Here is a 23,146-nt window from a genome sequence, read left to right on the forward strand (position 1 = left end):
GAAGAGGCTGCTGGATGACCTGAGGGTGACAGGTGGAGGTTTGTTGTGAGATTAGTTCTTGTAGGTATAATGGGACATGTCCAGTGATGCATTTGTGTGTGAGGAGCAGGATTTTATTATCGATCCAGACAGAAGCAGGAAGCCAGTGCAGTGAGTACAGAAGGGGCGTCAGGTGGTCATACTTTCTGGCTCGCATTAGGATTCTAGCTGCACAGTTCTGGATGTATTGCAGCCTTTGCAATTCTTTGGCAGGAATCCTATAAAAGAGTCTGTTGCAATAGTCCAGCCTTGAGGAGATAAAAACATGGGCAAGTTTTTCTGCATCTGCATCAGGAGAGGACAGAGTTTGGCTATATTTCGGAAGTGATGGAATGAGGTTTTACTCAGATGCTTGATGTGTTCTGAGAAGGTGAGCTGAAGGTCAAACCGGACTCCGAGATTTGTGACTGAGGCAGAGTAGAGGTTTATGGCTTGACTGTCAAAGATGAGCTGGGCTATGGATGAAGAGTATATATTAATATGTAATACATGTTCTTTTCATTCTCCTGTTTTCTTTCTCCTCTCAGAATATTTTATATGTTCATAACCAGTTGGTGGTTTGGCGATATGAACTTACAGTCTTCTGCTAGGTCAAACTTAATTCAGCCAACTTGGAAAGATGAAACCTCACATCACGTTAAAACACAGAATTGCACAGTAGATAAAATACTTCTTTGCAATTACAGTGTTCTTACAAGGTTAGACATTACAGCCAGTACTCAAATGAATGTTAATGACACTGAACCAACTCATAACTCATCTACATCAAATGCTGTACTATATAGCGCTTTTCCACACATTTATGGTGCCCAAAGCGCTTTACACCCATTCACGCACACATTCATACACCAGTAGGTGTAGGCAGCTGCTGCCATGCCATGCAAGGCACTGCAAGGCCCTACTGGGAGCAATTTAGGGTTCAGTGTCTTGCCCAAGGACACCTCGGCATGTGGCAGGTTTTGAAATGCCGACCTTTCAGTCATTGGATGACTCACTCTACCAACTGAGCCACAGTTGCCCAATTCTACTGAAAGAATTAGCTGAATCAAAACAGGAAGGTCTGATTTATTCAACCTTTTCAACACTATTGCAGGTAATTTAAAGGATTAATTTGGGTTTTATAGGGCAGGGTTATATAACGTTCTTATCCACCATCAGTGTATCATCTGCAGTAGATGCAGGGAATCAGACAAGATGATTGATTATGAATAAAACCTTAACAAACTTGTGAGATCCCAAATCCCTTAACCCATAAAGACCCAGTGCTATTTTTGTGGCAGTTCCCAAATTAATTTTTGCCTCTACTTAACCTTTCGTAAGTGATTTATCACCATTTATTATAATTATCCTCAGTATTTTTTTTTTTCAGTGAAAATCAGGTATTTTCCTGTTATTAATTTACTGATCATGTATTTGTAAAGATATCAATAACATGAACATAAAAACAAGTGTTTCCATTTACTGTCATTTATCAAACTGCATGGGTTTTACTGGTGAAGCAGTGTTGTAGAAGATGACAGTGTTTGCACAAGCCACAGCAGCTGAATGTGAAAACATCCAACCAGTGTGAAACTCTCAATAGATGATAGGTTTCACACAGTGAAACTCAAAGATTACAGGGAAGGAACATTAAGAAAACCAATTGTTTTTGAGTGGAGGTGGTCTTTTCCATAGTACATCTAACTTGTTATCTCTATGTGCTCTCAGAGAGTGTGTCCAGTGCCGTGCATTCGGCACCGGAGAGAAGAAGGACACATGTGAGCGAGACTGCAGCTACTTCAACCTGATCAAAGTCAAGGACAGGAACAAGCTGCCACAGCCCAACGATGCCTCATATCCCGTCATGCACTGCAAGGAGAGGGACGCCAATGACTGCTGGTTCTACTACACTTATGCTGTGAACAACAACACAGAGAAGGAGGTCCATGTGGTTGACACTCTGGGTAAGCAGTAGGGCAAACATGAACCAGGGTGTGGAACGTGAAAGCTTATTATAAGGGTGCAAAAAAAGATCATTTGTTTATCCTTATGCGGGTGTGTGAGCATATGTTTTTCCTGTGATTATGTTATCTTAAGCTGCCTAAACTATCTTGTTACAGACTGCCCCGCTGGTCCTGATATCATTCCCATTGTGGCGGGCGTGGTTGCTGGCATTGTCCTCATCGGCTTAGCCCTGCTGCTCATCTGGAAGTTGCTGATGATCATTCATGACAGAAGAGAGTTTGCCAAGTTTGAAAAGGAGAAGATGAATGCCAAGTGGGATACGGTGAGCGTCTGAAAGAATCAATATAAATATTTCTGATATTTGGTAGACATTTGAGTTCTTCCTTTGTTGAGTCATAAATGTGGAAAACAGGTGTTGCATAGCCGCTGTGTAAAGCCAGCAGCCATCAGGGAATTAACTTGTGAGGATTGTTTATTGCTGTAAATGAGAGCTGCAGACCTGTTGATATCATTATCCGCTGTCTTGCTTCCATCTACACTCCCACAGCTACAGAGACAGGCTAAATCTGTTGCTTTTGAGTGTTATTCAAAAATGAAAAGGGAAATGTCAGAGGGTCTGAGTGGACTTTTTTGGGAATGTTATGTGCTCAGAGGAGAGCTGGACCTATTTTCCGGGGAGTGGTCACAGCTCCTCCCCCTGTGTGGAAGCATCAGCCAACATCAACATGACAAAGCTGCTGGAATTCAGCACTGAATTATAAACAGTGATTTGCTTCCATCTAGTGGTAAGATTTTTATCATGCGTATGTTCCTAATCAGGGCTTGACCTGCTGTCATTGTAGTATGGGCAGAGCATCCTGTAGAGCCCAGTCATTAGATGAAATAACAGACTGTTTTGGAACTCTGACTGATCAAGGTTTGTGATGAGATAATGAAGCAAAATAAGGATGCTCAAGGAGAATCCATGTGCTCCTCCTTGTCCTCAAAGCAGCCTGATCAGCGTCAAAATGAGTAACTGGGCTGTCAGAAATTGACCTTAATTTACAGTGAACACAATAACTTCTCCTTTTCTCATTTAAAAAAGAATGTGGGAAGATATCAAGAGCAGAAGTTAAAATACAAATGCAAACAAACTGAAGACGCTGAAGAGTCCATAGGAATGAAGACACCATTAGTTATTGCTCTTTTTAGCATAATCTATCTCATAATACTGGAAGGTCTCAGAGTGTCTGTGTGTGTGTATCTGCACAGTTCTGAGAAATTGAGATGTTTTTAACTGGCCAATTTGGTGTCTACAGTTGAGGAATAGTCCAATCTCCATATTAAATATCTTGGCAAGTTGATATCTGACAGGAAATTAAGTGTTAAGAAAAGGTTTGACACATTTACTAGCTTTAGTCCATGACGGTTGACGGGAAGTGTAGTATCACGCTGTATGATGTGAAATGCTGAACGGAAGTGGGGTACCATACTGCATGATGTGAAATGAAGTTAAAAACAGAAATGACGCATTTACTAACTTCATTCCATAGATATTGGTATTAATATGTGTATTAATAAGCCATTAGTTAGGCCTGAACTGAGTAAAGCCAGCGCAGGGCCTATTGAGTCTGCAGTGGGCGCATGGGGATGAAATCGCCAGTGACGCGGTCACCTTTCGCCACCGTCGCCACTCTCACACATATTCACATTCATGGCAGTGAGACCTTTCCGAAGATGTACATGACATGTGCACAAATCACACATTTACACCTGCTTAGAATGAATGGGAGTCAATGGGACACGCCCAGTCGGGGTCAGTCAAATGTGTGTAAGTGCACGACACGTGACATCTGACCCCAAAGACATGTGGGGGACCTTGAGAGCTTTCAAATAAGGCTAAATATGTGGTTGCCATAGAAACAGCTATATTGTTCTTGCTCAGATTATTGTTATTAGGCCCGAGCCGAATAAAGCCGGCGCAGGGCCTATTGAGTCAGCAGTGGGCGCATGGGGATGAAATCGCCAGTGACGCAGTCGCCTTTGGCCACTGTCGCCACTCTCACACATATTCACATTCACGACAGTCGGACCTTTGCGAACATGTACATGACATGTACTCAAACCACATATTTACACTTGCTCAGAATGAATGGGAGTCAATTGGCACGCCCAGTCAGGGTCAGTCATGTGGGTATAAGTGCACAACACGAGACACTGGACCCCACAGACATGTGGGGGACCTCGAGAGCTTTCAAATAATGCCAAATACGTGGTTGCCATGGAAACGGCTATATTGTTCTTGCTCATATTATTATTATTTTTTTTTTATTAGGCCCGAGCCAAGTAAAGCCGGCACAGGGCCTATTGAGTCTGCAGTGGGCGCATGGGGACGAAATCGCCAGTGACCCGGTCGCCTTTCGCCACTGTCACCACTCTCACACATATTCACATTCATGGCACTGAGACCTTTCCGAACATGTACATGACGTACACAAACCACATATTTACACCTGCTTGGAATGAATGGGAGTCAAAGGGAGATGATCAGTCGGGGTCAGTCACGTGTGTGTAAGTGCACGACAGTCATGTGTGTGTAAGTGCACGACACGTGACATCTGACCCCACAGACGTGGGGGACCTCCAGAGCTTTCAAATGAAGCCAAATACGTGGTTGCCATGGAAACGGCTATATTGTTCCTGCTCAGATTATTATTAGGCCTGAGCTGAGTAAAGGTGGCGCAGGGCCTATTGAGTCTGCAGTGGGCGCATGGGGACGAAATCGCCAGTGACGTGGTCGCCTTTCGCCACTGTCACCACTCTCACACATATTCACATTCACGGCAGTGAGACCTTTCCGAAGATGTACAGTACAGGCCAAAAGTTTGGACATACCTTCTCATTCTTCGCATTTTCTTTATTTTCATGACTATTTACATTGTAGATTCTCACTGAAGGCATCAAAACTATAAATGAACACATGTGGAATTATGTACTTAACAAAAAAGTGTGAAATAACTGAAAACATCTCTTATATTCTAGTTTCTTCAAAGTAGCCACCCTTAGCTCTGATGACTGCCTTGCACACCCTTGGCATTCTCTTGATGAGCATCAAGAGGTAGTCACCTGAAATGGTTTTCACTTCATAGCTGTGCCTTGTCAGGGTTACTTAGTGGAATTTCTTGCCTTATTGATGGGGTTGGGACCATCAGTTGTGTTGTGCAGAAGTCAGGTTGATGCACAGCTGACAGCCCTATTGGACAACTGTTAGAATGCATATTATGGCGAGAACCAATCAGCTAAGTAAAGACAAATGAGTGGCCATCATTACTTTAAGAAATGAAGGTCAGTCAGTCTAGAAAATTTCAAAAACTTTGAATGTGTCCCCAAGTGCAGTTGCAAAAACCATCAAGCGCTCCAACGAAACTGGCTCACATGAGGACCGCCCCAGGAAAGGAAGACCAAGAGTCACCTCTGATGCTGAAGATAAGTTCATCTGAGTCACCAGCCTCAGAAATCGCAAATTAACAGCAGCTCAGATTAGAGACCAGATGAATACCACACAGAGCTCTAGCAGCAGACACATCTCTACAACAACTGTTAAGAGGAGACTGCGTGAATCAGGTCTTCATGGTCAAATAGCTGCTAGGAAACCACTGCTAAGGAGAGGCAACAAACAGAAGAGATTTATTTGGGCCAAGAAACCCAAGGAATGGACATTAGACCAGTGGAAATCTGTGCTTTGGTCTGATGAGTCCAAATTTGAGATCTTTGGATCCAACCGCCGTGTCTTTGTGCGACGCAGAAAAGGTGAACGGATGGATGCTACATGCCTGGTTCCCACCGTGAAGCATGGAGGGGGAGGTGTGATGGTGTGGGGGTGCTTTGCTGGTGACGCTGTTGAGGATTTATTCAAGATTGAAGGCGACCTGAATCAGCATGGCTACCACAGCATCCTGAAGTGACATGCCATTCCATCCGGTTTGCGTTTAGTTGGACCATCATTTATGTTTCAACAGGACAATGACCCCAAACACACCTCCAGGCTGTGTGAGGGATATTTGACCAAGAAGGAGAGTGATGGAGTGCTGCGCCAGATGACCTGGCCTCCACAGTCACTGGACCTGAACCCAATCGAGATGGTTTGGGGTGAGCTGGACCGCAGAGTGAAGGCAAAAGGGCCAACAAATGCTAAGCATCTCTGGGAACTTCTTCAAGTCTGTTAGGAAACCATTTCAGGTGACTACCTCTTGAAGCTCATCAAGAGAATGGCAAGAGTGTGCAAAACAGTCATCAGAGCTAAGGGTGGCTACTTTGAAGAAACTAGAATATAAGAAATGTTTTCAGTTATTTCACACTTTTTTGTTAAGTACATAATTCCACATGTGTTCATTCATAGTTTTGATGCCTTCAGTGAGAATCTACAATGTAAATAGTCATGAAAATAAAGAAAATGCAAAGAATGAGAAGGTGTGTCCAAACTTTTGGCCTGTACTGTACAAGACGTGCACAAATCACATATTTACACCTGCTCTGAATGAATGGGAATCAATGGGACACGCCCAGTCGGGGTCAGTCACGTGTGTGTAAGTGCACGACACGTGACATCTGACCCCACAGACATGTGGGGGACCACGAGAGCTTTCAAATAAGGCCAAATATGTGGTTGCCATAGAAACGGCTATATTGTTCTTGCTCAGATTATTAGGCCCGAGCCAAGTGAAGCCGGCGCAGGGCTTATTGAGTCTGCAGTGGGCGCATGGGGACGAAATCGACAGTGATGTGGTCGCCTTTCGCCACTGTCGCCACTCTCACACATATTCACATTCACGACACTGAGACCTTTCCGAAGATGTACATGACGTGCACAAACCGCATATTTACACCTGCTCCGAATGAATGGGAGTCAATGGGCAACGCCCAGTCAGGGTCAGTCACGTGGGTGTAAGTGCACGACACGTGACATCTGACCCCGCAGACATGTGGGGGACCTCGAGAGCTTTCAAATAAGTAGCCAAATATGTGGTTGCCACGGTAACGGCTATATTGTTCTTGCTCAGATTATTTTTTATTTTTTTATTTTTTTTAGGCCCGAGCCCAGACATACATGTCAGCGAGGGCCTATTAAAATCGCATAGTTCCGTTATTTATTATTAGGCCCGAGCCCAGACATACATGTTGGCGAGGGCCTATTAAAATCGCATGGTTCCGTTATTATTATTTTTAGGCTCGAGCCCAGACATACATGTCGGCGAGGGCCTATTAAAACCGCATGGTTCCGTTATTATTATTAGGCCCGAGCCCAGACATACATGTCGGCGAGGGCCTATTAAAATCGCATGGTTGTTTTTTTTTTTTTTTTTAATTTTACTTTCGCCACTTTGAATGCAAATTTGACCCCCTGAACGTTAACGAAAAGTCAATTTTATTTGACCAAAAATTCAAGCACAGCGAAAAATTTTTTAATTTGATGTCGCCAAGAAAAATTATCGCAAAATGACTCGGTAGCGCCCCCTCAAAAATCAAAATACATTACGCGGATGGGAGCCCTCCCCAAATTTTTTTCATCGTACAAACTTGAAACTTGGTACAGACATAGCCCATGGTAGGACAAGTAAAAAATTACATTATGGCCCCGCCCTAAACCCAACAGGAAGTCGGCCATATTGGATGGAAGTGTGGACCTCTAAAATCCCACCCCTCATACTTTCATCATCTCCTCCTAGGGTTTACATCCAATTTGGACCAAACTGGGTGAAAATCACCTACACACGTGTGATCAAAAGTTACCATTTACATTTTTGATCAAATTTTGGGCGTGGCTGTGATGACCTCACAACTAAGCGGCCATTTTTAGAAGTATAAAAGTGTGTATATCTCGCACAGACAGTGTCAGATTGAGTTGGACCCAATGTAACATTTGTGCGGAATGACAACCTGAACACAATGATATGTCACTCGTATAGTTGGATCGTAAAATGGCTCTCTTACAGTTTATGAATGGGAGTGAAAATGGGAGTGAAAAAATTTTTTTGACATAGGAAAAAGAAATTTGACACACACATCCCTCATGCCAAACTGAACCAAAAAGCCAATGAGGACACACCACTATTTACAATCATGTTGCCATGACAACACCAAAACTGTGCCATTCAAATGAATGGGGTTTTTCCACAAGGATGCAATTGCTGAAAAACTCTTTGTGTTCCACTAATGGTACACAGACTGAAGTACATTTTTTCAAAATAAAACCCCTATTAAAAATAATACATAATGTCTATTACATAACTTCTTTTCATTTTTATGACCAAACGCTCAACTGTTTGTACAATGTTTCTTCATTCAAAAGTACTCTTTCTCACAGACACACATGCTCACACAATAGGGTTTTTCCAAAATAAAAGCCTTAAATGTGAGAAATCATCACTTTAATGCTCAATTATTTATACAATTTCAATTCATTTTTCAAACTGATTCTTTCTCTCACATACAAAACAAATGCACATACACACAGTAGGGTTTCCAAAATAAAAGTCTCATTTAAAGGTGATGGTGGTTTCAGCAGAGGGTCGCTGGTGTTCTGTAGAGATGTAAGGAGGACGGACACTAAAGGGTGGGAACTGGTATGGGGACGGAGAGGTGTGAGTGGAGCTGAGGTGTGGACGGTCACGGGAGGCGGATCGCGGGGGAGGCGGAACGCCGGGTGCGAGGTCCCGCCCAATGCTGCTTGCAGCTTTAATATTATTATTCAGACACCACTTTGACCTGGATTTTGACCCCCTAAACATGCTCAAAAACTCACCAAATTTGGCACACATGTCAGGCCAAGCGAAAAATTTGATAAAATGAAAAAATTAACCCCATAGGTGCCAAAATGAGCTCTCTAGCGCCCCCTAGAAACACAAAATTGGCCCTAGCGCCCAGTAGGAATGTCGTAGAAACATGAAACCAACGCCAAAATTTTCGTCTCACTGAGCCCGACAAATTTCGCGCAGGTACTCATGACCTAACTCCAACAGGAAGTTCAGAATTTGCCTTTCAAAATAAAATCCTCAAATTGCTAACTTCCAGTAGGAAATTCGTAGACACACGAAACCAACGCCAAAACGTTCGTTTAATCGAGCCCAACAAATCACATGCTGACACCTATGAGCTATCTCCAACAGGAAGTTCGCAATATGCCTTTCAAAATAAAATTTTTAAAACTACCTCCGATTACACCGTTTGTCGTATTGACTTCTAAATAGCACCAAAAGGTAGAGTGAACCCTCCTCAAAAAAGTTACCTCGCACTTTTTCCATAACTGTCTTAGTTTTTTTTTTTAGAAGCCCGCAAAGTTGCGATGTTTGGAACTCATTTTTCACTTTGGAGTTTTTCCCTGAAAAAGTCTTTGTGTTCCACTAATGGTACACAGACTGAAAATTACACTGTGGGGAAGTAGAATTTTCCCTCAAAAAGAATTTTCAAAATATTGAAAAATGACTTGGCCACGCCCCCTCAAAATATGAAAATACATTATGCGGAAGGGAACCCACTCAAAAAAAATTTCAACGTAGAAACACAAAATTTGGTCCAGACATAGACCATGGTAAGACAAGTAAAAAATTATATTATGGCCCCACCCTAAACCCAACAGGAAGTCAGCCATATTGGGTGGAAGTGTGGACCTCTAAAATCCCACCCCTCATACTTTCATCATCTCCTCCTAGGGTTTACATCCTCAAGCCAATGAGGACACACCCCTATTTACAATTGTGTTGCCATGACAACGCCAAATCTGTACCATTTAAATGAATGGGGTTTTGACACAAGGATGTAATTGCTGAAAAACTCTTTGTGTTCCACTAATGGTACACAGACTGAAAATTACACTGTGGAAAAATAGAATTTTCCAGCAAGAAGAATTTTCACAATGTTGAAAAATGACTTGGCCACGCCCCCTCAAAATATGAAAATACATTGCGCGAATGAGAACCCACCCAAAAAATATTTCAACATAGAAACATGAAACTTGGTCCAGACATAGCCCATGGTAGGACAAGTAAAAAATTACATTATGGCCCCGCCCTAAACCCTACAGGAGGGTCGGCCATATTAGGTGGAAATGTGGACCTCTAAAATCCCACCCCTCATACTTTCATCATGTCCTCCTAGGGTTTACATCCAATTTGGACCAAACTGGGTGAAAATCACCTACACACATGTGTGATCAAAAGTTGTCACGTACATTTTTGATCAAATGTTGGGCGTGGCTGTGATGACCTCACAACTAAGCGGCCATTTTTATAAGTATAAAAGTGTTTATATCTCGCACACAGAGTGTCAGATTGAGTTGGACCCAATGTAACATTTGTGCGGAATGACAACCTGAACACGATCATATGCAACTCGTATAGTTGGATCGTAAAATGGCTCTCTCACGCCCCCTACAGTTTTTGAATGGGAGTGAATTTTTTTTTTTGACACAGGCAGAAAAAATTTGACACACACATCTGTCATGCCAAACTGAACCAAAAAGTCAAAGAGGACACACCCCTATTTACAATTGTGTTGCCATGACGACACCAAAACTGTACCATTCAAATGAATGGGGTTTATCCACCAGGATGCAATTGCTGAAAAACTCTTTGTGTTCCACTAATGGTACACAGACTGAAAATTACACTGTGGAAAAGTAGAATTTTCCAGCAAGAATTTTCAAAATATTGATAAATGACTTGGCCACGCCCCCTCAAAATATGAAAATGCAAATGCAAATGGGAACCCACCCCAAATTTTTTTCATCGTACAAATGCGAAAATTGGTCCAGACGTAGCCCATGGTAGGACAAGTAAAAAATTAAATTATGGCCCCGCCCTAAACCTTACAGGAAGTCGGCCATATTGGGTGGAAGTGTGGACCTCTAAAATCCCACCCCTCATACTTTCATCATCTCCTCCTAGGGTTTACATCCAATTTGGACTCAGACTTCAGACCTCCTACTTGAAAAAGTGCATTGGAACCTCTTCTATATACAGTCTATGATTGGAACCCCACCTAATGTCGGTGCTCCCACTCGGGAAACTCAGAGAAACAAAACATCTACCCCGACTTCTTGGAGAATGAGTTGTCTTGCCATCACAAAAATATGTAATGTCGATGTCTGGAACGCTTTGAAGACAGAACTGGAGTTCACAACGGGGAATTTCAGAGTTCCGAGTTGTTCTGAAGGCAGCATTAGAGCACACCGGAACGCTCAAGATGTTATCCTGCTATCACGATGAATAGTCAAACTACTTTCCTGGCACGAAGATGCAGGAAGATGGACAGGACTTTTAAGATCACATCATGTGTGGTTTAAAGTTAGCAACTAAGTTGCTAGCAAAAAGCATTCAGTACCTATGGTTAAGTAATGCTTATGAGGCAGTTAAGCATTTATAAAGTGTTACCTGTGGGATACATGTTTATACTCTACAATAAGGGTCCAAAAAGCGTTCACTAATGGTTACCTGTGTTTAAGTAATGCTTATGAGGCATGCATTTCTGAAGGGTTAGGTCAGGTTACTAATGTTAAACGCCGGTGAGCTTCAGAGCCCAAGCTCAAGCCCAGTCTCCCTGTTCTTCTTACCCACACGAGCTCCCTGTACTCCCATGACTGATCAGCAATGGCAACGGCCTTACCGTTACCAATGACAGCAACTGGTACTGGCAATGGCACTGGGAAGGAAGTAGCAGACAGTTGCCCATCTCAACCACATTAGCAAATGATTACTAGAGATATTATTAATGGCTTACTAATATATAAACAATATGTTAATTAATGTTGAGTAGAGGCATACATAATGATAACTAATTACATCATTCAACTTTTATTAATCCTTAATAATTTATTAACTAGCTTTGAGTAGTAAACATTAATAACGGCCTATTAAGACATTAACTAATATTTTACTTAATTCTAAGTAATACATACAGAAATAATGAGTGATAATGTATTATGAAACAGTTAATTAATGCTTAACAATGCACTAACTAACATTAACTAAGGGACCTTTATTGTAAAGTGTTACCAATGTACTTGCTAATAATATCATATACATCAGTTTTGTACAGAAGTGGTTTAAACTCTTAAAAACATGAGTTACTGTCTAATAGCTACAACAGTATCAATCGCAAGGTATCATCATTGTGAGATCTATTGTAATTACAAATCATTAATAATACCTGGGATATTAATTTCACATTAATTATGTATTTATCTGTAGTTAATTTATTTAAAGTGAAGAACTACACACCATGTTATTATATTTGGGACATCATCTGGTTTTTCTGGATTTTAGTGGTGCATGTTTTTTATGGGAAAATTTTACATTTTAATCAATAGCTTCCAAAGTTTTTTCCAAAGATTGAAAACTCCTAAGCTTAGTTTTATCATATTTGCCAACTTCTGATTTTATAAGTACTAAATATCTTGTTTAACACTCATGCCTCACTGCAAGAAGAGGGGCGATACGGTGGTGCAGTGGTTAGCACTCGTGCCTCACAGCAAGAAGGTCCTGGGTTTGATTCCAACACCAGTCGGTGGGGATGGGACCTTTCTGTGTGGAGTTTGCATGTTCTCCTCATGTCTGCATGGGTTAATTGGTTAATCTAAATTGCCAATTGTCTCTATATGTTAGCCCTGCGATGAACTGTCGACTTGTACCCCAGTGTACCCCACCTTCACCCCTATGTAGCTGGGATAGGCTCCAAGCGACCCCCGTGACCCTAATGAGAATAAAACGGGTTCAGAAAATGAATGAATAAATATGTTGTCAGAATTATGACATCTTTTGTTATAAATATGAGATTCTGAACTTGTCATTATAAGGTAAACTGTTTTTCTTTTTTCTTTTGTGAATGCAGTGCACTTCTCTAGATTTCCCTCCCAGATTTCCTGGAAGGCTTTATATATTTATTTGCATAGGGACCCCTTATCTCACACTATGTCGAAGAGCACAAAAAGCTTTGTTCCTCATGATATGCAGTACATTTTCTTCATACTGTATTTACCTTGTAGTTTTTTCCCTTGTGTATCAGACACTCTATTTCTTCTCATTTTATTTATGTCATCATTCCCTTCATTCTTCGTTTATCCTGCCTTTTCTCTTCTGTTTTGTGCTGCTGTTCTTTTTTCCTCTGCCTGATCTTTCATCCTTCTCTACCTTTAGCAAGAAAACCCCATTTACAAGAGTCCTGTCAATCAGTTCCAGAATCCAAACTATGGACGTAAAGCTGCGGCCCTTTAAGTTTGTATTTTACCTCCTTTCCTTTTGATTTTCCTGCATGTAGCTGCACTTCTGCTTTCACTCAGTCCCTATATATATTTTTGTCCTCTTACGTCACTTAAAAAAAAACTCAAAGTTGACACCTTAGGGAAAATAGAAAGTTTGAGAAAAAAACTGCATGAGTGTGCTGTGACAAACTATACAGCTAAAAGAGTATTACAGGATGCAAAAGCAGAGGTTCTCTTAGGTAAGTAGGTCATATGGAAATATTTGTGGCGTGGTCTGTATATTTTGTGTATTTGTGGTAATATAAAGGCATGGCTTTGTACATAGAGTGATACATGACATTTATGGTGAATAATCAGTGTGATGTGTGATTTCATGTCAGCGGAAACTAATAAAAATGCACCATGTTGATTAACTTAATAACCTGACTAATTTGTGTTTTTTTCTTGTTAGGGTGAAAATCCCATCTACAAAAGTGCTGTCACGACTGTAGTAAACCCCAAATATGAAGGAAAATGATGGACTTGACAATTTTTTTCAGTGAAATCTGCTATAAAGTATTTGACATCTGCAGTATTTCCAGCTGGTTCAGGTCCTGAGGAGGGAACCTACAATGAATATCTGTCACTTCTTGTCGCTTTATCATTTAAATGTACCATTCGGCCACTGCATTGTATTTTTACTAACACCCCTGATTTATATGTATTTGTTGTATTTCAGATGTACAGTTATACATTATGTGTATATACTTTTAAGTTGCATATTTGCAGAAAATTATGACATGAAGGTGTTTTTCTTTTTTCTGCCACAGAACTGGACTGCCACAGGACTGGTATGGGCAGATAACTTTTTTTTTTTAACAATACAATGTGCACACTATGGATATATGTATGGTTGGATATACAATATTCCTTTCTCTGTCATTCACTCTGTCTCCTCATCTCTCTCTCTCTCTCTCTTTCGCTCTCTCTCTCTCTTTCTCTCTCTCTCTCTCTCTCTTGCTCTCTCTCTCTCTGTGCACTGACTTCCTGTGTGTTTCTGTTACAGACAGGACCTGAGTTAAATACTTTCAGCTATAGCACATTATGCCAATGTGTATATATCAAAACAGGTGCAGAAGGAAGCACCGAATAATACTTAGCTTCGAAGTAAAATTGGACAGTTCTGCTGGATCTTTTCTGTAACTTATCTGTAATTGATTGAAATGCACTCTTATTACCTCCGCCAAGGAGGTTATGTTTTTGCCAGGCTTTGTTTGTTTGTCTGTTTGTTTGTTTGTCTGTCCGTTAGTGTGCAACATAACTCAAAAAGTTATGGACAGATTTTGATGAAATTTTCAGGGTTTGTTGGAAATGGGATAAGGAAGAAATGATTAAATTTTGGTGGTGATCGGGGGTGGGGGGGCCCACGGGGGGGGGCGCAGACCAGAAAATTTCATCAAAATCTGTCCATAACTTTTTGAGTTATGTTGCACACTAACAGACAGACAAACAAACAAACAGACAGACAAACAAACCCTGGCAAAAACATAACCTCCTTGGCGTGGGGGGGCCCACGAGGGGGGCCACTGATCAGCCTTGGAGGAGGTCTGTGCTCTCCGAGTGCTTCTAGTTGAGTATTGTTGCCCATCCTGAAGAATTAAAACACAAGTAGGAGATTAATATAGCTATTTGTTTTGTTGATATTCTGTCGGAAAGGGACTCTGTACCACTTGTGAAAATAATAAAATTGTGGTGATGCTGAACAATCAAAGGATTTATATAGTTATAAATTAGATTAGAGATTAGAGGTATTATTGTATTTGCTAAATCTGGTGACTTTATTACTCATTCTCAGGTCCTTTCCTGTGTTCTTGTCATGCACGCCAAAAGATATGCTGTTTGTCTGCGATCTGGTGAACATGTGAGTCCAATAAAGACGTGTTGTTGTTATTTGTTTTTAAGGCTGAAACAAGAGTTTCTGTTGAGAAGACTCATGTGTCTCCTGTGAAATGTTCCCCCATCACCGTAACTATCTCTGAAGTGCCACACACAAGCCTTTACAGTATTCTACTTCAAAGTGCCTTTTATTTCAATACCATGTTCTCTCCCAGTACTCTTTGAGTTATTTATTAAAAAAGTTAAAAAAAAAAAAAAAAAAAACTCTGTGTCTGGTGATTTTCTTTTTTTTATTTTAAGATTTTTTAATAAGCTCAGAGACCTAATAGAATAATCTTCATGATGAGTGCTGGAAATACACTCCAATATTTTAAAGCAGATTAACATTAAAATTAGTATATATGACATACTCTGCTTTGTTTTACTTTTCCTTTGATACATGAACCTTACATGCAAGACTCCCATTATTACTGTGTTTTTCTGATCGGAAAATATAGTTGGATGTTACAGTGGACATTATGGAAAGAAATGCACTAATTATTCCAATCTTATCTCATTTACTTCATTTTATTTCTGGGCTAGTAAGTATTTGGCAACTTTAACTTTACTGCAATGATTTGTATAGTTCTTCAGGTGATATAGCAGTTCAAATATGTTTATCAATATAACTGAGCATAACAAATACATAACTGGCCATATAGACTGCACTAACCTTTTTTTTTTTTAATTTCAATTGTAGCTGAGTATGCATATGTGAACAGTGATGATTAAATACAACTTAATGAAATGACATTGCATCAAATAATGAAAGAACAAATTTATGGCACAACTAAACAAATGAAGGAAATTAAAACATGAGGCAAGAAAGAAAAGGTTGAAGTAAAACATGACATCATTCCCCATGTGCTTGCAATGCAATGCACAGGGGACTATTGTTGTTATTATTATTGTGTTATGTAACCATAACTAATACCATTACGTCACGTTTCCATATTCAAACCGGAAGTTCCTAAAAGCGTCCCGGATATGTTTGGAGGGAGGCCTCTCTCAACACGTAACTATCTCTGCTCCAAGCTGTAAACACGAACGCAAATAACTTGAAAACGTCGTTCTCAACATTTATTAACTGCATTTGTCAGGAAAAGCACAGCGCACCGTAAAAGGATAATGGAAGACGATGTATTAACGACGCTGAAAATATTGATAATAGGGGAAAGTGGCGTTGGAAAGTCCAGGTAAGCTGAAATTATCTTTAAGAAACTGATGTCGTGGCTGCCTGCTAATGTTAGCTCACTAGTAGCCCTTTGCTATTCGATGAGATAACAAGAGATAGTACCTTTTGTATAATTAAAGAAGACTATTTATCTGTGGCCATGGTTGTTTTGCACAACACGTCACACTGTCTGTTAAGTATAAGTTAATTTGGGACTGGTAGGGTTGTGGTTGTTCAGCTAACCTTAGCTAGCTGACAGTAGTTGTATGTGACATCATCGTTGTTCGTGTCTGACACAGTTGCCGAAGATGTTGCAATCCAGAGGCCAGTTCATTGACCTGTCTTAAAACATAGACAGTTATTAGAGCCAACTGCCTGTTTCAACTGTTGCAAATCGCTGTCGTTATTACAGATAAGACGAGTAGGGACAATTACTGTTTACATTCATTGTTTGACATAAATCACAAATCTGACTGATATGTAAACTAGGCTTGTTGTTTTTTGTACATTACTTTGGCAGTGTATAGTTTGTGCTACTGCCAGCTGAGAGCTCAGCCAGGTCCACTGGTCTTCATCACTGTGGTTCAGACTGAATGTAAGAATCCTGATAGTCAGCCTGAGCCATCAACCATCACATTACAAAAAACTATAGTATCCAATACGCTGTGCCTCCTAGAGCCATAACACGCTGTACAGATAAATATCTGCGCAAAGCTTTCTTGTAAAGCCCTTTGATAAGTGAACTGTCTGGCCAAAAATCTATGTGCGCAGGCAGATGCCCAAACTGTGATTGAGCCACAAACACATATCAAGAGGTTTTTTGATTTTTTTTTTTTTTTTTTAATATAGTAATTACCAAACTGAGATTTTCCTCTTCTCCTCTTTTCCATCTTGTTCAAGGTTGTAAATATCATTAAGATGCATTACTGTCACTTAATATGTCTGAGTGTTGGACGAAGTCAATAGTCTCTCAACTAAAAATCACAGAAAAGACAAAACAACCACTGGCTCAAATGAAGGACTCCATGGGTGTATTTTGTTGGATGCAATCTGCAACTTCAGTGGATCTCTCTAAATATAACCCACACCATTATGGACGATTTCAGCAAGCCCACTTGAACCACCTTCAGGGACATTAACAATTTGCACTAATGTACAAAGTTGGATGATTTTCATGGTCGAGTAATTTGTTCATTATTTTATTTTATCTGTTAATTGTTATTAAGTGGTCTTTAAAATGGGACAAAACTGTCTCCCAAAGCTCTTCTTTGGTCAAAACCCAAAATATGTTCAGTTTACTGTCATGGAGAAGGAAAGACAAACAAAATATTTTAATTCGAGAAGAAGAATCAAAGAAATGTATGAATTTATTTTAAGTTACTCAAACCAGCTACCATAATAGTTGTTGGTTAATTTAATAGTGAGCATCCAACTGATTAATTATTCCGTTGTTGCAGCTCTGATCTGAATCAATAAAATGATAAAAAGATTAACTAATTGTAAAAAAAAATAATAATAATAATAGTAATACTCATTGGTTCCAGCCCCAATATTGTTACTGTCAGTGGTTTGTTTTCTGTGATTTAATCCTTGTTTTAACTGAACACAATGAAGGACTGGTTATGCCAACACTATGACACAGACCTAGGATTTGACTGTTTCCATAAAACAAAGGTAGCCAGCTCCACTGTGCACCGTCTGCTAGTGCTTCATTTGGGCCAGAGGTAGTGTTTCCAAAAAGCAATTATTATTATTATTATTATTATTATTATTATTATTATTATTATTATTATTATTATTATTAACATAGGTTTTTGCATAGTACAGTAAACTAATTCAGTCTGATTAGTTTCAAATGTCAGTATGAATAGTCTTGAGCCAGCTGTGCTATCATCAAGTAGGTACACTGACTGGACTCATTTTAGAACAGTGTTCAGATATCTGCGAGGCCATAAAATCATCTGGGGAGATGTCTGCCTGGCAGGGAATACTTGGGTTTCATTTTACCTGAACAAGTGACCTACACAAAACACATTTTGAACTTGGCTGTATCCAGACATAGCTCATCGGTTATGTGGACCTCAAACAATAAACACTGGTTGCTCCAGCATTCCTATTGATGGCCCATGAGGAAAAATAAGAGAACTGTAGTGGGGTCAAGGGAAAGGAGTGAGCTTATCCCATCATCAGCTCTCTGATTAAGGCCTTTGCACTTGATTAGTCATCAGTAGAAAATGAACCATATCCTCTTCACCACAATCTGCTAGTGATGTCATCTGGAGCTGCACAAGTGTAATTCATGTGAGGGAACAAAGTGATCAATAGAGAGGGATTAGATACAGAATTAGATGTGTCTGGTGCCGCTGGACAGGTTACATGAGACAAATAGAAACCTGATATCAGACTGAGAGCATGCTTCACTTTTGGCTTACAGAACAAAACATCTGGTGTTTGTGTTTGTGATTCATAGAGTCCTAATCAAATTATTTTCTTCTTCCTGTCATTAGCCTCCTCTTGAGATTCACAGATGACACATTTGACCCAGAGCAAGCAGCAACAATAGGTGAGTAACACAAATAAGCTTAGCTGATTAAAGAATAAAATGAAAATGAGGGTCATTGTATGACGTGTGGTATCAGTTAGAAGTTAAATCAGAGGACAAAGCAAGTGCAAGTGGTCTGATTCAAATGTCACTTTATTAGCACAATAAATATAATCATTCATACAGCCAAATCTTGAGTCTGTTTAATAGACTAAACAGTTCGCAAATGACAGAACCTGTGTCCTGAGCTTGAGAACCAACACTGGCTCAATCACCACTCTTTGACACCCTTGTGTGTTTACACCTATTGTTCAGTGAAACAACACAAGACCAGAAAAAATTAAGAGGCCGACATTATTTTTAGTGGAATTAAAGTCAAGTTTAAGTAAATTCACAAAGGTTTGGCTTGTTATAATATCTGCTAACAGGCTTAATTAGAAGTGTAAAAAAGCATACAGTAAGGCAGGCTATCTATCTTGTGTGCAATGCTTTTTTGAACTTGATCTTTTTCTGAGTCTGGAAGAATTTGCCAATAATTTCAGGTTTTTAAATGTCTTAAATCCTCATAATGAAGTAGGACACACCTGCTGTATTTTCTCCTACTACTAATGTCATTTTCTAAAGAGCACAGAGATCACAATACTGTCTTTGTTAAGACAAGCGGAAGCACAGATTCCAAGTAAGGTTGAAGCAGAAAAACACTTTGGTTTCAAGGTCGAGGCAGTGATTGCTACTGTTTTACTTGGCCAGCTGGGCCTCTTTGCCAAACAGATGTCTCTACTGGAATCAGTCGTCTGTTTTCAACTCTGTTCAGGTTCAGAGGAGAAAATTCACTTCTAATCTGTTATCAATCAGTCTCAATTAATGGGTTTTCATCACGACCACCCAAAGCAGTTAGGTGACTGAAGTTCTCGTTTTGTCTTAAATCAGTTTAAAAACATTAAGTCATCTAAGCATCAGCAGATGGGGGATCACAGTTATCTGATAGATTAATTAACTAATTGGTCACTTCTGGCCACAAAGGCTTTTTTCTTAGCAGAGAATTATGAGGTGACCACCTCTGTCAAAGTTCCACCTTGATTCTCAGCAAAATTGACGGATGTCTTCATGGGAAATACTTCAACAAGCAAAACAAATTCCAATTGTTCGATCTTTTTCAAGATAATTTTAAGGTTGGAAAAAATTTTCAAATAAGTAAAATGAGCATCCTCAGCATCTGACTTCAGTGCTATTTATAATGTTTGTTTTTTAAAAAATAATTAAGTCTTTTCCAAAGAACTGTTAACTTGCTAATTCGTGGATAAGGTTGAGCCTTTCTTTGAGGTTGTTAAACAGATTGTATATCATACGGGTAATTTTTTTCTTTAAGACCTAACCAACCTAAAAACTGATAAATTTATGACCCGAGTAACATTATATTCCTGATCAATTAACAGTTTGCCACACAGTTTTAAAGCTATCATTGTCATTTCTTTCATCTTAAAGCAGACAATTATTAGAACTTGTAAAATACATTGTTTGTCGAAAAGTCCGCTTGATGTTGAAAGGGCAGTGTCCTCGTGATGGGGTTAGTACCATCTTAGCCTCATTTTCAGCCAGGAGAAAAGTAGAAAAGTGTCACAAGTGTTATCTCTTGGTTTTCAGAAGTCTGCTGTTTGGGTTCTACTATTTTACCTAAGTACTGTATGTGGAAAATGACAAAGGTGCGTGGTTGTGGGGGTCCTTGTGCAAGAAAATCCTGTTTTGTATCCTGTTTTTAATGAAAAATGCACAGTTTTGTGATATTTTGGATCATTTCTATTGTCATTTGTGCACGTAAGTTAGGAAAAGCATACAAAAAGCTTAAAAACAACACCTGCAAACGGGAGATCAAGTAAAATTAATTTTAGTAAGTGTTAGTTTGATAATTTCCACATTGATTTTACATGGATTTGTGTTATATGGTGCCCAGAACAGATAAAAAACAGCCTGGAAAACACCCACATTCAAACTGAAACCACAATGAGTAGGTATTCGTCCATTTTAAAATAAAATATAAGACAAAGTACACAGTCTTGTCTTATTCAGCACTAAAGGTACATTTGCTCTCTCTGTATATATATTATATAGGTATTATGAGGGTATTCATATTGTCAAATACATTTGATCTTTGGAAATGTTTTTGAATCAGTGCAAAGAAAGCATCTATTCAATTAGGATCTACTATTAAAGCTGCAGGAGCCAAAAAAGGGGAAAAAATGGCAGCACTCCTCTTTACAGTTTACACTTATGTTTAGAGCCACAGAGGAGTGCACTATATATGACAGAATCTGCTCAGTAAAAACACCTGTCAGTCCCATATTTAACCCAGTAAATGTCTGAACACTTGTGATTGTACAAAGTCTGTCACAAAGTGCATTTGCTACAGACTAAAAAAGGAGTTCACAGAAGTAGATAGGCTTTGTTTCATCTCAGACCACTTGAATTCCAATATCCTTAAAGGCGATTATGGAACTGTTGGTCAGTAAAGGTATGCATGTATTAGGGCATTACTGACTTCAGACTTTTTCAGATCGACTTATTTGTAAATAAAGTCAAAAGAGTTGACTACTTGTATAATGACGTCATCACATTGATAGAGGAGGAGCAACACAGACACACAGCCATTCAACAATGACCAACTTGTACTAAATTTCACTGTAACATTATCAATGTACAGTTAAGTGCAGAATAAAAAAACTTGCAAGACACAAGCATCAACAGTCCTTCTCAGATATTTTAACCAAAACAAAACAGAGGCTAACACCTAGAATTTTCTTTTAAATTTCAGTGAACAACATAAAATGGGAAAAGATTAAGACAGCGACAGCCAGGACGCACAGCATGTGCATTGTCTTCATGAAATAAATGAACAGAATAATCCAAACACACTGGCTTCCTTTTTCCTTCACAGTCCTTGCACTAGTGATGCGCTTGTCGGTTTTAGCTTACCGGCCGACAGGCCAGAAGCTATTGTCGTCATGCAGCATCCGGCGGCGGTGGCGTCATCTGTCGTCCGTTACAAAAACTTCAATCGTCGTCTTCTCCGAAACTACAACTCCGATTGACTTCAAACTTGGTATACAGCTTCTTTATGATGATGTCAAAAAAACTTAGTCACATTATTTGGATCCGGATCTGATTCTGGATTTGGTGCGACTTTGAAAAATTTCTCCATTATAAGAGATAGGAAGTGGATCAATGCAATAACTCAGTAAATATAAATGATATCAAGTTGAAATTTCTACAGTACACCCCTGATGGGGAGATGACCAAAACATAATGGCCACATGCTGATCAGGATCTTCTTCTGGATCTGGGAACTTATGGAAAATTTAACATGGGCTCTTATGGGGAAAAAATTTCAATCGTCTTTTTCTCCGGAACTACAGTTCTAATTGACTTCAAACTTGATATACAGCTTCTTTATGATGATGTCAACACAAGGTATTGAAATTATTTTGATCCAGATCTGATTCTGGATTTGGTGCGACTTTGAAAAATTTTCCCATAGTAAGTATCAATGATAGCAAGTTGGAATTCCAATTTTTTACAGATCTGATTGGAAAATGACCAAAACATGGGCTATTTCTGTAATATCATAAATACACATAACTGGGTGATAATAAATGGCATCTGGATACATTTCCCAAACCTTTTAATTTGGCTGGTTAGCTACAGGGCCATTGGTCCTATTTTTGTTTTTGTTTTTTCAACCTGCTTTTATGGAATTATTTGACCTGCCCTGCAAATAAAGTGACATTTTTTGGACCTGCACCAACCCGACCCCAGGTCCACTGATCCTTGCATCACTCCCTTGCTACCATTGCTATCACTACCTCTATATTTTCATGTAGAAAGATGAGAGTATTGACATGCGCTAGGCTTGTGCTAGCCTATCGCCACATCACCATTGGCGATGCATTTTTCTGGTTGGCGAAGTTGTTTTCAACCCGTGTAGCCAGAGTGGCAAAGGTATTTTTTTAGTAAAATCAACCAACTTACATCTCTGATCGAAAATGTCTGAGCGATAACCAAGGAAAATAAATGCAGTCTCCACTACTGAAGAGTGCAGCCGAGAGTGATCGAACTCACCCGAACGTTTCCGATTTTTTACGAATTCACATTGCACACGTCACTTGTGGGAAGTTACCGCTCATTCATTTCATCATGTACAACATCTATTGAAAGCATGCAGCGGTGCAGACCACCACCAGCAGAATTGAAAACGAAACTTATGGCTCTTTTCTCTACCTGCTGAAGTTTCGCTTATGAAACCTTA

At 39.7% G+C, this 23,146-nt stretch overlaps 2 protein-coding genes across 3 annotated transcripts in view; both read left to right on the top strand.

Annotated features, from left to right (window-relative positions):
* Positions 1-14,549, top strand: part of LOC115411017 (integrin beta-1-like) — a 58,118-nt gene extending 43,569 nt beyond the window's left edge. For both annotated transcript variants that reach the window (XM_030122930.1, XM_030122929.1), the window contains exons 14-16: positions 1,747-1,982; positions 2,139-2,305; positions 13,668-14,549. In XM_030122930.1, the coding sequence (XP_029978790.1) occupies positions 1,747-1,982; positions 2,139-2,305; positions 13,668-13,733 (469 nt within the window). In that variant the 3' untranslated portion in view covers positions 13,734-14,549. The remainder of the gene's footprint in view (positions 1-1,746; positions 1,983-2,138; positions 2,306-13,667) is intronic.
* A 1,576-nt stretch (positions 14,550-16,125) lies between these two features.
* LOC115411018 (ras-related protein Rab-18) overlaps positions 16,126-23,146 on the top strand; it is a 20,290-nt gene continuing 13,269 nt past the window's right edge. Inside the window, exons 1-2 of the mRNA XM_030122931.1 lie at positions 16,126-16,326; positions 18,812-18,867. Coding sequence (XP_029978791.1) covers positions 16,259-16,326; positions 18,812-18,867 — 124 coding nt within the window. The 5' untranslated portion in view covers positions 16,126-16,258. The remainder of the gene's footprint in view (positions 16,327-18,811; positions 18,868-23,146) is intronic.

Source organism: Sphaeramia orbicularis, chromosome 20 (genome assembly GCF_902148855.1).
Source record: "Sphaeramia orbicularis chromosome 20, fSphaOr1.1, whole genome shotgun sequence".
In the NCBI taxonomy this organism is placed as follows: domain Eukaryota; kingdom Metazoa; phylum Chordata; class Actinopteri; order Kurtiformes; family Apogonidae; genus Sphaeramia; species Sphaeramia orbicularis.